We start from the raw sequence: 18,713 nt of genomic DNA on the forward strand, positions 1-18,713 counted from the left end.
TTAGGACTGAGATGGCCAACGGACGGTGCTTGGAAGACAGCAGGCATTAAGTGTGAACCTCTGGGTGCCAGACCTGCCTCCCGGAGTGGCCCTCTCGACTGATAACAGATACAGACACCACGGTGTCTCGCTGGCAGGTGCCCTGGCTGCCCCAATGCCCAACTTTCCAGGTTTACAAAATCTAGTTCCTGATTGGAACAGGCGTTTCTCTACAGAAGCTGCCTCAAAAGTCCCCAGCCTGGCTCAGAAGCCTGGGTGCTGCTGTGAGCCCCGCTGAAGAGCAGGAAGTGAAGGCGTGGGAAGTCCCTGCGGTCGGTCGGAGCACCCAGGAAGGGTTGCACCCGCTCCCTGCACTCCCAGCCAGATCTCAGGCCTGTGGGCTGAGCACAGGGACTCTGGGCTCGAGTCCAGGCCCCAGAGACAGGGTTAGGGGACCGAGAAGGGCTCAGCAGACCCCTCCGGACATATTTAAAGATAAGGAGTGAGCGTGTCCATCATTCCCCACAGGAGAGACAGGCTTGACGGCCGCCTTTGAAGGCAGCACCAGGCGTGCCTGCCTCTCCCCTAGCTTCCCTATGCCCTAAGGCAGTGCCCACGCAAGGCCCTCTTTCCATGCACTCAGGGTAGGAAGCGTTTTACAGCTTGCCCGTTGTTCCTTGTTGGCCTGCCTCTAATCTAAGGTGGGGCAGGGAGTGTCGGCCCTTTTACAACTATTGGACTGAGGCCTAGAGAGCAGAGGGGATGTGTCAAGAGTGCAGACCTGGGGACAACAGCCAGGACTTCCGTTCTCTCAAAAGAGCCCTGGCCTCTGTTTCCCCAGGTGTCAACCCAGATGGCTTTAAGGATTCTGGGTTGTCTTCCCCTGATGGCAGGGTCCAGGGGCATGAAGCCAGAGAGCAGGTTCTGAATGGCCAAGAGGAGAAGGGTCAGAACACAGGGTCTTCCTGCGGAGGTGGGGACAGTATCTGGCCTTGAGGACAGCATTGCGCAGGCTCCGGGGTGCGGAGCCTGAGGTAACTGGAAAAGGCATGGATGCCCTTTGCTCCCTAAGCCATGCCCAACCATGTGACCCTCAGACCATGAAGAACTGCACGCACCCAGGAGCCTTCACAATTGCTGTTCCCTCCACCTGGAACACGTTCCTCTTCTTCACCTCACTCAGGTCTCAGCTCAATGTCACCTTCTCTGAGAGGCCTCCCCTGGCCACTTTCCCTATAACACGCACCCACCTGGGTGTCCCTCAGAAACATTGGGTTTTGATTTCCCCCGTAGCACTTACCATCATATAAAGTTGGTTTATTTATTTACTTCTTTCCTGCCTGCCTTCCTCCATTAGAATATCAGAGGACTTGCCCAGCTAGCGTGGCTCAGTGGTGGAGCATCCACCTATGAACCAGGAGGTCATAGTTTGATTCCTGGTCAGGGCACATACTTGGGTTACGGACTCGATCCCCAGTAGAGGGCTTGCAGGAGGCCCCCATCTTATCATTGATGTTTCTATCTCTCTCTCCCTCTCCTTCTCTTAAATCAATAAAAATATATTAAAATGTAAAAATAATAATAAAGAAAGGAATATTGGAGACCTTGTCTGGCTGTTCCCATGTCTGGAGGAGTGGCAGGCACACAGGATCAAGTCGGTCCGTATTGTCTGCATGTATGGACCCACGCATGAACTGGTGGCAGTCAGGTGGGGTGGGCACACAGGGCCAGCCCCACTGGTCCAGCTCAGGTCCCCACGTGACCTCCCATCTTACGCAGATAAGAACCAGTTTGGCTTCTGCTAGGCTGAGTCACCGCTCTGGCAGCAGGGGCTGGCCAGCCTGCGTGGGTGTGTGGAAGGCAGCTGCTCTCCTGCCTCTCCCCAGGTCTCAGGAGGAAGAGGCAGCTCCCAGGAGGTGCACAGGTACCACCCTGCGTCCTTTCTGCACCGCAGCCCGGGCTGGAGCCAGCGGCTGGAAGACCTCAGAAGACCTTGTATTCTCTCAGGTCCACCCATGGCTTCAGGTAAGCTCCTTCCACTCTTGTATTCTTCATCTGAAAAATGGGGAGGAAAATGTCCACCATCGGTGTTTTCCAAATGCTTTCAGGCTCTGAGAAGCAAGCTTCCAGGGAAATGTCAGGGGCGTGGAGCTCCAGGCCTGCCTGGGCGACCTGGCCACTGCGGAGGCCACAGCGCCACGGGGAGACCACGCGGCCGTGGTGCCGCCAGCAGGTGAACAGGAGGCTGGCCCACGGGAGGAACACCTTGGTGCTCTGAGAGTCTATTGCTCATTTCCCCCTGTTGATGGAGACATGGGAACTGGGGAGGCATTTCTGTAAAATGAGAGGAAGGACAGGGTAAGCTCAGAAGAACACGGAGGGAAGCTGGGATTGGCCACAAGATCTGAGGGGTAGCAGAGAGGATGGCGGCTGTCACTAGTTAATTCCAGCAGATCTTGTCCCATGAGTATTAGGGCCCAGGTAGACAGAACTTCTTATTTTTCAAGAGTCAGAGATCCTGATTTTGGTATGTGTAGTATTTTGATTAAATAAAGTGATCAAATAAAATAGTCTATGGGCTACCGGTTTGCAAGCTCTGGTTAAGATCTGTGTGGGAAAAGAAGTGCTGACTTCAAACTGAACTATGGGTGACAGAAACGAAACCACTTACAATTTGTTTTATATTAGAATAAATATTGATTAAATTATGGGTTTCTTAAAGGCAAGTATTATAGGTTCATGCATTTCATTTTACTTCTGTTGTTTCTCTGTCATGTTAGTCTTTTAAGCTATTTATCCTGTTAATGATAACTCATGAGCTAGAAGAACAATAATAAAACAGCTAAAATATATTTTAAAAAAAGATCTGTGTGGGGCACAGAAAATATCTTAGGATTGGTGGTCTGAGGACGCAGGTTCCAATTCTAAGTTGGCCTCTAATGGGTAAACTCTTTTTCCTTCTGGTTCTCACTTGCCTCAATGTCAAGAGGAGGTCGGCCAACCCTCAGGGTTTCATGAACACAGTGCAGGTGTACCTCGGTGTATGGTGCATCACTTTGTTGCACTTGGCAGATACTGCATTTTTTAAAAATCGAAGGTTTGTGGCAACCCTGCATCCAGCCAGTCTGTCGGTGCCATTTTCCCAACAGCTTTGCTTGCTTCATGTCTCCGTGTCACGTTTTGGCATTGCAATAGTTCAGACTCTTTATTTTCATGTGTTATGGTGATCTGTGACCAATGATGTTTGATGTCCTCAGGGTTTCATGAACACAGTGCAGGTGTACCTCGGTGTATGGTGCATCACTTTGTTGCACTTGGCAGATACTGCATTTTTTACAAATCGAAGGTTTGTGGCAACCCTGCATCCAGCCAGTCTGTCAGTGCCATTTTCCCAACAGCTTTGCTCGCTTCATGTCTCCGTGTCACGTTTTGGCGTTGCAATAATTCAGACTCTTTATTTTCATATGTGTTATGGTGATCTGTGACCAATGATGTTTGATGTCACCATGGTCATTGCTTTTGGCACCACATATAAGACATCAACATTGATAAATGTTGTGAGTGTTCCCACTGCTCCACCAACTGGCTGTTCCCCTGTCTCTCTCCCTCTCCTTGGGCCTTTCTAGTCCCTGAGACACAATAATATTGTAATCAGGCCAATTAATAACCTTACAAGTGCCTCCAAGTTCAAGTTGAAGGAAGAGTCGCACACCTCCCCCTGGTGACGATGCTGTGAAGATTGTTGAAACGACAACAAAGGATTTAGAATATCACATATGCTCGGTTGGCAAATCGGCAGCAGGGTTTGAAGGACTAACTCCAATCCTGAAAGAAGCTCTGCTGTGGGTACCATGCTATCAGCTCTGCATGCTCCCGAGAAGCTTTTGTGAAAGGAGGAGTCGGTCGAAGTGGCAAACCTCACTGTTGTCTTATTTTAAGAAACTGGACAGCCACCCACCTTCAGCAACCACCACTGATCTGTCAGCGGCCATCAACATCGAAGCAAGACTCTCCAGCTGCAAAAAAACGTTGACTTGCTGAAGACTCAGATGATGGTTAGCGTTTTTAGCAGTAAAGTGTTTTTAATGGAGGTGTGTACAGTGTTTTTTAGAGATAATGCGATTGCACCCTTAATAGACTATCGTAGATACATAACGTTCATATGCACAAAAGAAGAGAAAAGTTTGTGTGTCTCACTTTATTGTGGTGTGCGCTTTATCACCGTGGTCTGGGACCAAACCTGCAAGATCTCCGAGGTGTGTCTGTTGTAGCAAAAGTTTCCATTGGGCTCCCTGCAAACCAGGGGCTCTGCTGAGCTCCTCACACAGTTTATCTTATTTAATCCTGATAACAACCGTGTGGGAAGGACGATCATTGTTCACATTCCATAAGAGGAAACTGGGGCACAGAGAGGTGAAGCAATTTGCTCAAGACCAGGCCTGGCTGTAAGGGAAGAGTCTGGCCTGACTGCAGACAGTTTGTTTCCCCACTGTGCTGTGCTGCAGGGGCCTGAGACTGAAGGAGACCATGGAAGGAGAAGTGTTTTGTAAACCACAAGAAGGGACTATTCCACAGGAAGCAATTCCCCACCTTCCCCCAGGGGGCGGAACAGTCTCTAGAGCAGTGGTTCTCAACCTTCTGGCCCTTTAAATACAGTTCCTCATGTTGCGACCCAACCATAAAATTATTTTCGTTGCTATTTCATAACTGTAATGTTGCTACTGTTATGAATCATAATGTAAATATCTGATATGCAGGATGGTCTTAGGCGACCCCTGTGAAAGGGTCGTTCGACCGCCAAAGGGGTCGCGACCCACAGGTTGAGAACCGCTGCTCTAGAGTGATGTGTTACTATGTTAGGCCATGGGCCTGTGCATTTTTCCAATGTGTAAAGGAGGATGCTGGAACCACTCCCAGACTGAAAAATCACTATACTGTGAAAAAATCACTATACTGTGAAAAAATCTCTATACTGTGAAAAAATCACTGAACCTAAAAATGGTTCCTTCCAAAATATTTTAAACATAGATGCTAACTAAATGTATTTGCACTTGATCTGAATCGAATTCAGGAGACAGTGCATGTAAGCCCAGTGAGAACACCATTTCCTGGGAGGAGGAATCCCTTCTCCATCTAAGGCCAGGGGCCTGGGTGGCACCTCTGTGGCCAAGCAGAGGACAGGGCTCTGAGGAGAGAGAACATGGAGAGATGCTTGGTTTGACTAAAGAGCCGGGAGAGCGAGTACAGAGGAGCAGGATGTAGATGGGCCACCCAGTGCACAACTTGGGCAAGTCACCTACCTTACTGCGCCTCCGGGCCTCCCTGTACCCCTGACCCGCGATAAGTCCTTTAGAGGACCCAAGTTTGAAAACAATTTTAAGCTGCTAGATGTTGACTATATAGTGATTACATAGTTGGAGGCAATTAGATATGAATTGATAAATTAAAAATTAATTAATCACTACTGTATCTACTATGGTCTCTTTTCTTGAGTGGAAAATTTAAATTTGGGGGACACTCTTATGTGCTTTATCCATATGTCTATTTATCTAGTAAAATGGACCACATCTCTGCTGCTCAAAACACGCTAAACAGCCCTAGCCAGTGTGGCTCAGCGGTTGGAATGTTGTTCAGTGCACCAAAGGGTTGCAGGTTCAATTCCTGATCAGGGCACATACCCAGGTTGGGGGTCTGATTCCCAGTCAGCTGCATAGGAGACAACTAATCTATGTTTCTCTCTCACATCAATGTTTCTCTCTCTCTCTCTCTCTCTCTCTCTCTCTCTCTCTCTCTCTCCCTTCCTCTCTCTATAAAAAATCAATAAAAACATATCCTCTGGTGAGGATTAAAACAAAAACAAAGCAAATAAAAAACCCACGCTGAACAGGCAAGATACAATGCTTGTGAATTGTACCTACAATTTGGGGCATCAGCCACCAGATGGCGATAGCACTTTTTAAGGGCTCGTGTAATATGGTGACCGTATCAGTTTTCCAAGGACTGAGGAGTTCCCAAGATGTGGGACTTTCAGTACCAATACTGGGGAAGTCCTGGAAAGACCAGGGCAAGTGGCCACCCTCGTCTGTAAGCAGATAAAGAGCTTTCTCTTTAGCACATGTAAGGTTTTAGAACCATCCTTTCCTTACCAAAACAAAACAAAACACTAAAATTTCAAAGTAATTACGGAATAAACTGTTGGTCTGTAAGATATGAGTTGAAACTGAAAGGAACACCGTAAGAACAAATGTAATTCTTGCTTCTGTGAACTGTGATATGAAGCAGAGAAGAAAAGCCAGCTGCCACACTGGCAGGACAGTGGTGTCTGGGTGAGTATAGGAACTGAGTTCAAATCCTGCCTCTGCCAGGACCTGGGCAAGTGATTTAATCTTTCTGAGCATTGATTTCCTTATTTTTATTTTTTTTAAATATATTTTATTGATTTTTTTACAGAGAGGAAGGGAGAGGGATAGAGAGTTAGAAACATCAACAAGAGAGAAACATCGATCAGCTGCCTCCTGCACACCTCCTACTGGGGATGTGCCAGCAACCAAGGTACATGCCCTTGACCGGAATCGAACCTGGGACCTCACAGCCCGCAGGCCGATGCTCTATCCACTGAGCCAAACTGGTCAGGGCTGAGCGTTGATTTCTTATCCTACAGAGTGAGTGTATGTATTTGCCACTCTCAAAGGTGTGTGTAAACGTGCCCGCCTTGCACAGCCCGTTGTTGTCATGTTGTGAGGACCACGTGAGATCTGTATGAGAAAGGAGCCTGAGCACAGCAGGCAGGGATGGCTCTCCTTCCCCAAGTGCCCATCCCTCTCCTTCTGCCTCGGAGAAGCTGCCTCATAAAGCTTCTCATCGGAGCCAAGACGGCAAGAGCAAACATGTCCCTCTGGAAACCCGAGGAGATAACTAGGCTTAACAAAGAACAGCTGGCTGTGCAGATCCACATCAAACCCAGAAGCTGCTGGACCAAACCCATCGTGGAAGAAGCTGAGCAAGGACTCCCTGTCGGTTGAGCACTTAGACCTGGAAGGAGAGAGGGTTCCTATAGCAGCGATTGTAACAGTCGGCTTCACACACACACGCTCCCGATTGCCCTTCACCGGCTGGACAACAGATATGGCCACCCTGACGCTGCGGCTTGGGGGGAAGAGATGCCCAGGAGCATCTGACCAGCTACTGTTGGGAGCTTCCAATAAGCTGCTGATTTGGTTAAAATGGACTTGGCTACACGGCCGGGCTGGGGTGTTGAGGACTGATGGAGGGACACCTCTCCCACCTGGCAACTGTCAAAATGTTCTCTGTATCTATGTCTGTTTCTGCTTGTTTATTTGTTCTTATTTTTCAGATTCAATTGTTGATAGATATGCATTTATTGCCCTTTTATTGTTCATCTTTTTTATCTTTTCTTCTTCTTATTTTTAAAGAAGACCCTTTAATAGTTCATGTAATATTGGTTTGGTGGTGATGAACCAACTACTTTAGCTATTTCCTGTCTGGGAAACTCTTTATCTGCCCTTAGATTCTAAATGATAGCTTTGCTGTGTGGGGTAATCTTGGGTGTAGATCCATGCTTTTCATCATTTTGAATAATTTCTTTCCAATCCCTTCTGGTCTGCAAAATTTCTGCTGATAGTTTTATGGGAGCTCTCTCATAGATCAGCAGTTGCTAACCTTTCGGACTTCACGGACCAACAGTGGTCCCTAGACCACTGGTTGGAGACTGCTGTCATAGATAGCTGTCTTTCTCTTGCCGCTTTTAAGATTCTCTCTTTGGCATCAGCCCTCACACTGAAGGGTCTTGGGTTAGATTCCCAGTTAAGGGCACACACCTGGGTTGCAGGTTTGATCCCTGGCCCCTATCGGGGTGTGTGCAGAAAGCAACAAATTGATATGTCTCTCTCACATTGATGTTTCTCTCTCTCTCTCTCTCTCTCTCTCTCTCTCGCGCGCGTACGCGCTTCCCCTCCTTCCCTCTCACTAAGTTTCTTAATGTTCTCACTAAGTTTCTTGAGCATCCTTATAGCCATTGTTTCGTACTCTGTATCTGGTGGTTTGTTTGCCTCCATTTCACTTAGTTCTTTTTCTAGAGATTTCTCCTGTTCTTTCATTTGGGACCTGTTTCTTTGTCTCCGCATTTTGTCTACTTCCCAATGTTTGTTTCTATGCATTAGGTAGAGCTGCTATGTCTCCCAGATTTGGTAGAGTGGCCTTGTAAGGTAGGTGTCCTGTAAGGCCCAGTGGCACAGCCTTCCCAGTCACCTGTGCTGGGTGCTCCAGGTGTGTCCCTGTGTGAGCGGTGTGCACTGTCCTGTTGTAGTTGAGCCTTGATTGCTGTTTGAGACGCTGGGAGGGATTGACCCCCAGGCCAACTGTCTGCAAGGATCAGCTGCGACAATAGTGGAGTTGCCGCTGTGCAGGAGTTGACTCTATGAAGCAGGACTTGCTTCAGTGGGGCTTTGGTGCCCACTAAGTGTACCCCTTGATGAGTCACTCATGGAGGTGGTAGGATTATAATCCAGTGTGGTCAGAAGTTGTCCACTAGGCGCACTGGCTTTGGGGCTTCCTGGGAGGTGCAAGGTCAGCCATCACTTGTGCACTACCCAGGCCACCCAACACAAGCTACAGAGCAATCTGTAAATGGCTACCATTTATGCTGGGCTTGAAAGTACCCAGACAGGTCAAGTTACGAACCAAGGCTACTACTGCTGGTGCCAGGCCTGGGGCCGCTTAGCGAGAGGTACGGGGCATGCCAAGGCCAGATGCTGCTTGTTAGGAAGGTGTTAGGAGAGTCCAAAGCATCAGGCGGAAGAGGCCATTTGCATGGAAAGCCACTAGAAACAGCATCGGTGGGCCCACAGGTTAGGTGGGGTAAACAGTCTGAGCCAGGTAGGTGAAACTCAGATATTGTGCCTACCTGTTGGCTCTGGGGTAGTGGTGGGGGCCAGAAAAGGAGAAATGGCCTCGTCCAGGACTTTTGTCTGGCAGAAACTGACCCCCCCCCCACTTTCACCCTGATGCCAGACAATTCAGTTTCTGAATATGTCCTTGTTTCTGTTCAAATTGCTGACCCAGTGCTGGAGCTCAGAGGGAGTGGGTCCAAGTAAATCCATATGTGGGCCCTTTGAGAGGAACTGCCTGGTACTCCAGCAGCCCCATCTCAGCCACAATCCCCACTGGTTTTTACAGCCAGAAGTTACGGGGACTTCTCTTCCTGGCTCTGGAACCCTGGGCTGGTAGGCCTGGTGTGAGGTTGGGACACCTCACTTCTCAGGAGGGACCTTCGCAGCCAAGACATGGCTTCCTATTTTATTTTATTTTTCTCTTTTATTTTTAAAAATATTTTTTAATTGATTTTAGAGAGGAAGGAAGAGAGAGATAGAAGCATCAATGATGAGAGAGAATCATTGATTGGCTGTCTCCTGCATGCCCCACACTGGTGATCCAGCCCACAACTCCGGCATGTGCTCTGATAAGGAATTGAACTGTGACCTCCTTGTTCATAGTTCGACATTCGACCAATGAGCCATACCGGCCAGGCTGTGGCTTCTCCTTTAAATCCCTAGTTGTAGGACATCTATTCAGCTAGATTTCAGGCGGTTCTGAATGATGGTTGTTCTGTAGTTTAGTTGTAATTTTGATGTGGTTGTGGGAGGATTGGAGGACTGCATTTACCTACACCACCATCTTGACCGGAATGTTCTGGCCAAGGCTTTGAGGAACTGCAAAGGCCCAGTGAGCTGGAGCTCGGCATCAGGGCCTTCACCCGTTTACTGCACTGAATGCATCAGCTGGTTTCAAAAGCTGTGGCTGGTCTTTGAACAGACTCGTGGGGCTTGGGGATGAGGAAGATAACATTTGCCTTTATCTCCCACTGAGGAGGAGGGGCCTGGATAAACGCCGCAGGTTTGGGATGGGACCCTGGGGGTTGAGGAGTGGATGGAAGTGGAGCAGTCTGCACAGTGACTGCGTCATCTCCAGCCCTGCCTGGGGGTAGGGCACCTGGGCTGCAGCGCCCTGGCCTCACCGCCCAGTGGAAGCAAAGTGAATCGTCTCTGGATAAAGACAACTTCATCCAGAGCCTCACTGATCCCAACAGCGTTTGCTATACGGTGTCTAGCAGTCAGCAGCCTGTTGTCAGGCACAGACAAGGCAACCGGCGCAGGAATGAAACAGACAATGGGAGGAGGCCCAGTGGAGCTCCAACGAGGGAGTTATCAGGAGCAGCCTTTACATGAACCACAAATAAAATGTTGAAAATGTAAAAGACAAGACAGAAACTTTGGGCAGAGAACTAGAAACTACAAGAAAGGAACCAAATGTAAACTGTAGAACGGAAAGACGCAATGAACTGAAACTGAGAAAGAGATGGCGTTCATGCGAATGTCGCCGTGCTGAACGCCGTATGGGCATCGACACCCAGGGCTCACCCTGCAGACCTGCCTACTGCCACTCCTGGGACGTGGACAGCCTGGTGTTCCTGTCTCTCTGTAAGTGGGACTTGGTCGGTTCTGCTGTCACAAGTGTCCAGTCGGGGACGGCTCAGCATGGAAGACACTCGACATACCTGTGATGCCTGCAGCTCAGAGAGAGGGACAAGAGGCAGCTGGGACGGCCAAGTCCACTGTGTGATGTGGTCATTGATCTTAATTCAGGAAGCAGCGTGAGGGACTGAGCACTAGAACTGAGAATAAGTTTAGTCAGAGGTTTCCTGTGGGCAGAAATCGTAGGGACATCAACTGTCTTAAGACGGAACCAAGAGTGGAACTGTGGCCAGAAGCGTGAGTAGAGGAGGGAGCTGCCCCTCCCCCTGCTTCCTCCCACACCAGGGAGTGAGGGCCGGAGTGCAGGGCAATGTAGATGGTCAGGGGCATTGTGATTGCTCTCACCCACTTTACCTGGGATGGAAAGCGCACTCAATAACAATTTATTGTTTGAGTGTTTCCTCCGTGACCAGGTCAGGGCTAAGTACACCACGTGCAGCACCTCAGTCCACATAGCGACCCATGACAAGGCGTCTGTTAGTAGCCCAGCTAATGGATAATGAAACTTGGACCAGGAGAGCTTGGGCACATACTTGTCCCGGCGGCCCAGCTCAGGAATGACAAAGGAGGACGCAGCCCAGGTTGCCTGACTTCAAGCCGGGCCCGAGGAATACCCACCCAGACCCAGAAAGGCCTGTGGGCCACTTCTTGGGTGCAGTAGGCAAAGGGCACATACATGGGAAAGGTGGGAACCCAGGCTTCAGAGATCTGTCTCTGAATTTGGGTTGGGGGCCGAGGAACATACCCAGGAACCCAACTGTGGGCAGGACCTTGACTGTGGGTTCATGCACAGCACCTCCTTCAAGCAGCCCTCCCTAAAACTAACAAAAACCAATCGCCCCTGGCCCTCAGAGGCAGATACCATTTCTCAAACGTGCTGCGGAGGGTCGACTCCCACCAACTCAAAGGCTGTGGCAACAGAGCAGGGCAGGTCCGAGCCATCTGCCTCCCCAAGCAAACGCTCAGGGAGGTGACACAGTTTTCTCAGAAATATTCCATTTGTTCTCATGAGTAGCTCTTTAAAGATTTAGGACATTCTTTTGTAGCCTTCCTCTTTATTTTTTTTATTGATGCATAATTGACATATACTGATTTCACGTGTAGGACACAATGATTTGCCTGTCACCACACATGGTTTTACTATATAATTTTTTTCTTGTGATAGGAACTTTTAAGATTTATTCTCTCAGCAACTTTCAAATATATGGAGTGACCTCCCCTTTGAAGGGTTTACCCTCATTTGGACATAGACTCTGATTTGTTGATTAAAAATAAAGTCAGACCCATCACATGGACGCCTGCAGGAGGCTGGCCCTGGCTGGGAGTCCTGTTTGTGCCATTGACGAGCTGTGTGACTTGGGCAGGTCCCCTTCCTTCCTGGGCCTTCCGGGTCTTCCAAACAGTGGCCGGGAGATGGGGGGACTGCCGCGCTCCCCCCAGTCCTGAGACGCTGAGACCTGTTTCTGCACCGACATGTACTCCCATCACTCAGGCCACAGAGAACCCTTCCTGCCTTTGTTCTTTCCATAAACACCAGTGTGCAGTGTGCTTGCCTTTCCCCTAAGTCTCTAGAATGCAAGAATGCAATAAGGAAGGGAATTTATGTCTATTACTGCCCACTCTGGACCGGAACTCCCCCTTCCCTACTGCCTTCCCTCCCCTCTCCTCCCCATCCCTCCCCTTCTTTTCCCTTTGCTTCCTTCCTTCCCTCCCTCCTCACACTGTGGGGAAGACATGATAGGCCTCGTTCTGAATGTGAGGAGGCAGAGGCTGAGATCAGTGAAGTGACTTGTTCAAGGCCACACAGGTGGCTGCGGGCGAGGGGCAGGGGGAATTTGGACCCACTTCTGACCCGGGGCTGAGTTCACCCAGTGTCCCAGGACCATAACCTCAGGGAGTGGACGGCAGGAGCAGAGCTGGTGTCAAAGCCCCTCCCAGGCAGCTGGCTCTGGAGCAGGAGTGGCAGCCTGCAGGCAAAGCCGCCATGCGTTTCTGTAAATAAAGTCACACGGAGCTCACCCAGCCTGTTCAGTTACCGACTGTTTACTGCCTTTGAACTACAACTCCGAGTTGAGGAATCGCAAGACTGTGTGGCCCACAAACCCTAAAATGTTTACTATTTGGTCCTTTTTACAGGACGTTCACAGCCCTGGTCCAGAGTCCAGCCAGGCCGTCCCTCCTTCTGTGGACACCACGTGACAGGAGACTGTCCCTGTGCTCAGCCCTGGCACTCAGCATTAGGAAAGGGGACATTTTTACTCGGATTCATGGTTTTTTTAAAAATTGAATTTATTGGGGTGACGTTGGGGTGAAACCTATACAGGTTTCAAGTGTACAAGTCAACGAAACCTCCTCTGCACACTGCATCCTGCACACATCCCCCCAAGTAATGTCTCTTTTCCTCCCCAACCCACCCCTTTGCCCCCCTCCTCCCAGCCTCCAACCCCGCTTCCCTCTGGCCATCACCACACTGTTGTGTGTGTCCTTGGGCTACGCATATATGCTCTTTGGCTAATTCCCATCACCTTCCTTCATTCAGTCCCGCCCCCTCCCCTCTGACAGCTGTCTGTCAGTCTTCCATGCAGCCATGCCTCAGGTTCTTCACATTTGCTTTAGGTTGGCCAACAGTCCCTGGCCACCTGTCAGGCAGATGACGGTGTTTGGTGATGGTTGTGCTTTTCTTCCCAGGAACTCAGTGAAGGGAAATAGAGATCTCCATTTTGGGGAAATTACACCGGGGAAAAGGGGAGGGATGGTTACAACACTGTGTTGCGACACCCAGCAGGCCTGACCGTGACAACAGCAAGGTTTCTCTTTTTGGAAATGTGAGGGCATTTCCGTTTCTGCTGGTGTGGTGAGTGGCTACCTTCTTTATAAGCAGCTCCTCCGGCCCAGAATGGCAGTCCTTGTTGCACGAGGCGCCCCGGGATGGCAATCTGCAGGTGCCCCCTCAGTCACCTAATCTCTCTCCTCCTCTTCCTGTTCCCTTCAGAGACAGCCTGCCGCCCCTCAGGCAGGAGGCCCAGCAAGATGCAAGCCTTCAGGTAAGGCCGGCGGAGGAGGCGGGGGACGGGCAGGAAAGGGACGTCCATTATTGCACAAAGCGGCTGCCACGTGCGAAGCCTGCAGGACTTGTGTTTCAAAATGTCCCAGATGTGCAAGCGTGGCTGGCTCTGAGGCCTGCCTGGCTTTCCCAGACACCCTGGCAACTCAGCAGGTGACAGACACGTGCCCAAGAGCCTGGCTGGGGTGTGGGCTGGGTGTGCTGGGTGAAGAAGCAGAGAGGGCGCCGGGGCAGGGTGGCCCTTGGTTCTAGATGGTGGTTAGCAGTGTCTGTCTGTGCTCACGGTGGCAGATCCTGACCCTCCGGGCCTCAGTTTCCCCACCTGTGACAGGCAGTTTCCAGTGACTCCTGCCTGCCTGACAGAGAGGTTGTGAAGGTCACAGTGTGACTGTGCTCTGTGAACTATAACGTGCCCCCAAGGTGCTGTGATCTTTAGCGATTGGGTCAGGAGCTTTGTGAGACATCACCACCACTGCTGTGAAGATGACAGGCTGCAACGCATCTGCACAGGCCCTTTGCCCTGCTACCCAGGACTGAGCTGGGCTGGGTGACTTCACCCCCAGCCCTGGGTGTCTCTGGTGGGGGCTGCAGGTCAGACTGTGTGCGTGCGCATCCAGAGGGGGAGGTTGGCTCTGCCTCCTCCTGTGGCGGGAGCTCCAGGAGATGCCCCCGGAGGCTCCAGTCGGGGCTGTTAGTCCCTTCAGATGGTCAGTCCTCCAGAACTAGAATAATTACAAAAGGTCAAATGCATCCACGTGCAAAGAACTTTTGTTTGTCTGACCACCCACCCAGCGTGTGGGCTCCTCAAAGCCCCCTGGGGAGGTGGGGGTGTCAGCTGCCTTTCGTAGGACAGAAGACGAGGCACAGGCCACAGTCAGGCTGGTGGGCAGCAGGGAGTGGAGGGTCCTCCAGTGGACGGGCCCTTTGCCAAGAAGAAAGGACCAGGAGCCAGAAACAGGCACCTGGGTGAGCTGGACGGGAAGCTGACCCCTTCCAGGGACGCTGCCCCTGCCAGAGGCGGCACGGGCCCTGGTGGTGGAGGACAGGCTCTGGGACAGACCCCCGCAGTTGCTACAAGGTCCTCTGTGCCTTAAAATGCAGCGTTCTGCGGTGGCCACTGGCCTCAGATGACTCTAAGTGTACATTTAATAGTTAATAAAATTAAATTAATAAAAGTAAAATCAAACTTAAAAATGCAGATCCTCAGGCACACCACCTTCCAGGAGCTCAGTAGCCATGGTGCCTGGTTCTTCACATTTCCTTTAGGTTGGCCAACAGTCCCTGGCCACCTGTCAGGCAGACATGGCCCATGTGGGGCAGCGGACTGACTCTGTGCCCCCGGCAGTCCTACTGGCAGGGGCCGCCCCAGGGCTGAGGTCCAGGCGCTGGTCCAGGGAACCTGCGGAGGGGAGCAGGGCGAGGAGTGGGCCTGTCTCCTAACCAGGATCACCGAGGTTGCCTCCTCATGCCCTGGGTGTGGGAAACACCACTCCCCAGGAGAAAGTTGGGTGTAGACTCAGCGAACTCCGGGAGACACATAAAGGGGCTGAGCCCAGGGCCGGGCACAACCTTGTCCAGTACAGCGGGCCCTTTTGCTTTTCAGAATCTGGGATGTTAACCAGAAGACCTTCTACCTGAGGAACAACCAACTAGTTGCCGGATACTTGCAAGGACCAAATACGAAACTAGAAGGTGAGTGCCTGCCAGGAACGCCGATGTGCGGGCGCTGGGTCACGGCATGGGTCTGCCGCACTGTGGCCTCTGTGACATCCTGATCCCACTGGCGAGGCCGGGCCACTGGAGGGCACAGTTGAGGGCAGGGAGGGGGAGATATAGCTGTGGAGCCTCCATCTTCAGGCACCGTGGTCCCAGGGCCACAGCTCCGGGGGAAGGGGTCATGGGGCAGAAGGCTAGGTCGAGCCTTGCCTTCCTCCTGTGCCCAGTCAACCCCCGCGTCCCTGAGGTTTAAATTCTCACTCACTCCCACAGTGAACACAGCACACAGGCTGGGCTGTGTCCCTTCCTTGTGCACACATCAGCAAGCTCCGGGCCAGGTCCTAAATAAGCAGCCGCCCCAGTCTATTCCTCAGTTTCCCTTTAGTACGATGAGGGCAGGCGGATGACATGGTGGGAGAGCTTCACCGCTGGCCTTCTGGGAAGCTCCCACATCCTGTCGGCTGGCTTGGCATCCCCTCCATCTCCTCACCCTGCCTCCCCTGCTCTCCATGCTCCTTACCGCCGCCCCCCTCCCCTCCCAGGGCAAGACCTGCCTTTCCAGTCCCGGTATTGCTCCTAATAAACACGCCGAAGCAGAAAGGCTTGGCTTTTACTGCGACATGGCCCATGAGCAGCACACCGTTGACCTGGCGCGCAGGTCTCCAGGAATCCAGGGAAGATAGAAATCAGGTGGAGCCGAACCCAGGCGACTTGGCCGGAGGAGCAGCTAGGTGGCTGCTCTTGGTTGGATCTTCTGCTTGGATGCAGACCAGAACGATGGGGCCCCACTGTCCTTAGGACCTTGGGTTTAGTCAGGAGGACAGAGGAGCCCCGGGAAGCATCCAGGCTCTTCTCCATCAGCACCTGCTCTTCTCTACAAGCTGACCTTGCCCTCTGCTCTTCCCCAGAGAAGATAGACGTGGTGCCCGTCGAGCCCCACACTGTGCTCCTGGGCATCCACGGCGGGAAGCTGTGCCTGGCCTGCGTCAAGGCTGGCGATGAGATCAGGCTCCAGCTGGAGGTAAGCACCTGCCTGGTAACAGCCCCCACAACCAGGGCCTTCACGCCACCGCATGTGCTCTTCCTGTGGGCTGTCTGGGGTCCGCCGGGCTGTTCTGTTTCACGTGGGCTGGCTGGGCCGGTCCTGCAGGTGCATCCAGCAGGGAGCTTGGCTGCTGGCTTCTCACAGGGATTATTCCAAAATTACAGCACTTACTAAATGTCTGCTTGCATCACACTGCTCGTCCCCAAAGCCCGTCACGTGGCTGAGTCTGCCTCAGTGGGGGAGGGAGCTACACAGGGGTGGGCACCAGGAGGAGGCTCATTTGGGGACCTCAATCTCTGGGTGCTGCTCTCTTGTCCAAGGGCCTCCAACCCACGAAGACTTGGCCTCTTTCAGTAAAGCCCCATCCAGCCTTTCTCTCCCAGTCCTGGTCCACTCAGACCCAGGGGCTGACATGCCATCTGGTCCCTGCATGTCTTAGTCCCGTGCAGTGTTCATGGGCTGCCCTCAGAAAAGATGGCTCTGTCTCGGGAGAGGGCTGGGACACATCTTAACCCAATGTAACCTTAGCCCAGTGGCCGTAACGGTGGCACTGTCCCATCGCTCCACTCATGGCAGGGCGACTGCCTGCTGTGTGGAGTAGGGATGGCGGCATCGAATGGACTACGATGCTCTGCCCACCTTCTGCACTGCCCCCTCCTTGGAGGCACAGACCCAACTGAGCTCAGCCTCCACAGGCCTGGGCCCCTGCTGATGGGTCATGTGTACATTAAACTCTCTGAGCCCCGGCCAGAGTGGCCAGATTTTCCCAAGCCAAGGTGTGTCCGTGAGCCATCTGGTCTCCCACAGGCGCTGCAGTCAGCGTCCCCCTGGAATGTCCTGGGAGGCCTGGGGTCCCTGTGGTGGGTGGAGGGGCAGGCAGCACAAAAGCGCTCACCTGCTCACCTCTTGGCTTCCAGGAGGTCAACATCACTGACCTAAGCAAGACCACGGAGCAGAACAAGCGCTTCACCTTCATCCGCTCGGACAGCGGCCCCACCACCACCTTCGAGTCGGCCGCCTGCCCCGGCTGGTTCCTCTGCACAGCCCTGGAGGCCGACCAGCCCGTCAGCCTCACCAATGAGCCCCGGGAGGCGGTCAGGGTCACCAAGTTCTACTTCCACCAGGACTAGTGGTGCTGTCACTCCGCCCTAGGCCAGCACATCCAGGCTCCAGACGCCCCTCTGCCCTGCCCGGGGTCCCAGCCTGGGGGGGTCCGGGGAGCAGCAGTGGCAGGTGGGCCCCCCGAAGGAACTGAGGAGCCTGGTGTCCAACTCTGTCTCCAGCCCCTTAGCTGCCGCAACCTTCATGCCGCCCCGAGTGGTCTCTCTGAAGGGCAACTGGGACCACAATGTGGCTTCACGCCCTTCCTGCAGCATCACCTGTGCCTTCCGGATAGCAGCCCGGCCACCTGCCAGGCTGGACACCCTCTGCTCCCCCCTCCCAGCTCCCTGCCTACCCACTGTCCACGCCCAGATCCCAGAAGCCACTCACTCACCTCCCACCAAGTGGCTCTCAAACCTTGTTTGCAAACCTTGGGATAGCAGCGCTTTTAGGGTCTGTGGCCAAATGAAAAATAAGGATTTCACAGTATTTTAAAGGACCACTGTATCCAATTGTAAGATGCTTTAGTTGGGGATTGTGCCCTTCCTGGAAGGGGGTGGGAGAGCAAAACATCCATGTGTTTGTGAAAAACTATGATGAAAGCAAGTCTCCTTTTTTTTTTCGTTCTTATTGTTGTAACGCCCTAACCGGTAAAATGAGAAGTTAATGTACCAGGGTGCCTAATTTTTTTCTTTCTGAAACGTTCCTGTAAGTCTGGACCCCACTGCCCGGGCCCAAGCACCATCTGTACTCCAGGCCTCCCCCAGCGGCTGGCAGTGCTCCCAGCACAGCTGGCCCCGGTCCTCCTCCCTCCGAGGTGAGAGGCTCCTGATCATCTCAGCACTTCCACGCGGAGGCTGGTCTGAGATGCCTGGTGTCTGGATGCCGCCAGCCTGGAGCAGGGACAGGGACTTGGGTGTGTCAGCTCCTCGCAGGGCTGAGTGTGTGGCGGCCCTTATGTGCTGTCTGTGTCCAGTGGAAAGTTCCCTGTTCCCTGTCACTTAAGCTCTGTTTTACAATAAAACCTTAAAAATGCATCTACTTTGCTGGCTGTGTCCATGGCCCCTGGCTCGGGGCAGAGAGTGCTGGGAAACAGGATCTCCCAGGGGAACATTGCATTGGGCTCAGGAGGTGGGTGCGCCAGACCCTAGGAAGGACTGCTCATCAGATGTCCCTCAGCTAACAGTCAGGCGAGCAGGGAGTGCGTCCCGCTCCTGCCGGGAGTCCTGGACTCAGGCCCCAGCGGGGCCTGGCTGCT

General features: G+C 52.4%; 1 protein-coding gene across 4 annotated transcripts; it reads left to right on the top strand.

Annotated features, from left to right (window-relative positions):
* Window positions 1-1,819: 1,819 nt before the first annotated feature.
* Window positions 1,820-18,492, top strand: IL1RN (interleukin 1 receptor antagonist). 4 transcript variants are annotated; one of them, XM_014534170.1, is made up of 7 exons: window positions 1,820-2,004; window positions 2,088-3,008; window positions 3,258-3,325; window positions 13,522-13,573; window positions 15,197-15,285; window positions 16,218-16,330; window positions 17,272-18,492. In XM_014534170.1, the coding sequence occupies exons 4-7, from the start codon at window positions 13,560-13,562 to the stop codon at window positions 17,482-17,484; spliced, it is 429 nt and encodes a 142-aa protein (XP_014389656.1). In that variant the 5' UTR covers window positions 1,820-2,004; window positions 2,088-3,008; window positions 3,258-3,325; window positions 13,522-13,559; the 3' UTR covers window positions 17,485-18,492. The 4 variants fall into 4 exon arrangements, with proteins under 4 accessions (XP_014389656.1, XP_005859480.1, XP_014389657.1 ...); XM_005859418.2 differs by lacking the exons at window positions 2,088-3,008; window positions 3,258-3,325; XM_014534171.1 differs by lacking the exons at window positions 1,820-2,004; window positions 2,088-3,008; window positions 3,258-3,325 and adding an exon at window positions 10,356-10,475.
* The last annotated feature ends 221 nt before the right edge of the window (window positions 18,493-18,713 follow it).

This window comes from Myotis brandtii, unplaced genomic scaffold (assembly GCF_000412655.1).
Source record: "Myotis brandtii unplaced genomic scaffold, ASM41265v1 scaffold1259, whole genome shotgun sequence".
Lineage (NCBI taxonomy): Eukaryota > Metazoa > Chordata > Mammalia > Chiroptera > Vespertilionidae > Myotis > Myotis brandtii.

Coding starts and splice junctions, on each gene's coding strand:
- IL1RN (XM_005859417.2), top strand. CDS start 13,458: ATGGCAATCTGCAGGTGCCCCCTCAGTCACCTAATCTCTCTCCTCCTC. Junction 15,286..16,217: donor ACCAAATACGAAACTAGAAG/GTGAGTGCCTGC, acceptor GCTCTTCCCCAG/AGAAGATAGACGTGGTGCCC. Junction 16,331..17,271: donor AGATCAGGCTCCAGCTGGAG/GTAAGCACCTGC, acceptor CTTGGCTTCCAG/GAGGTCAACATCACTGACCT.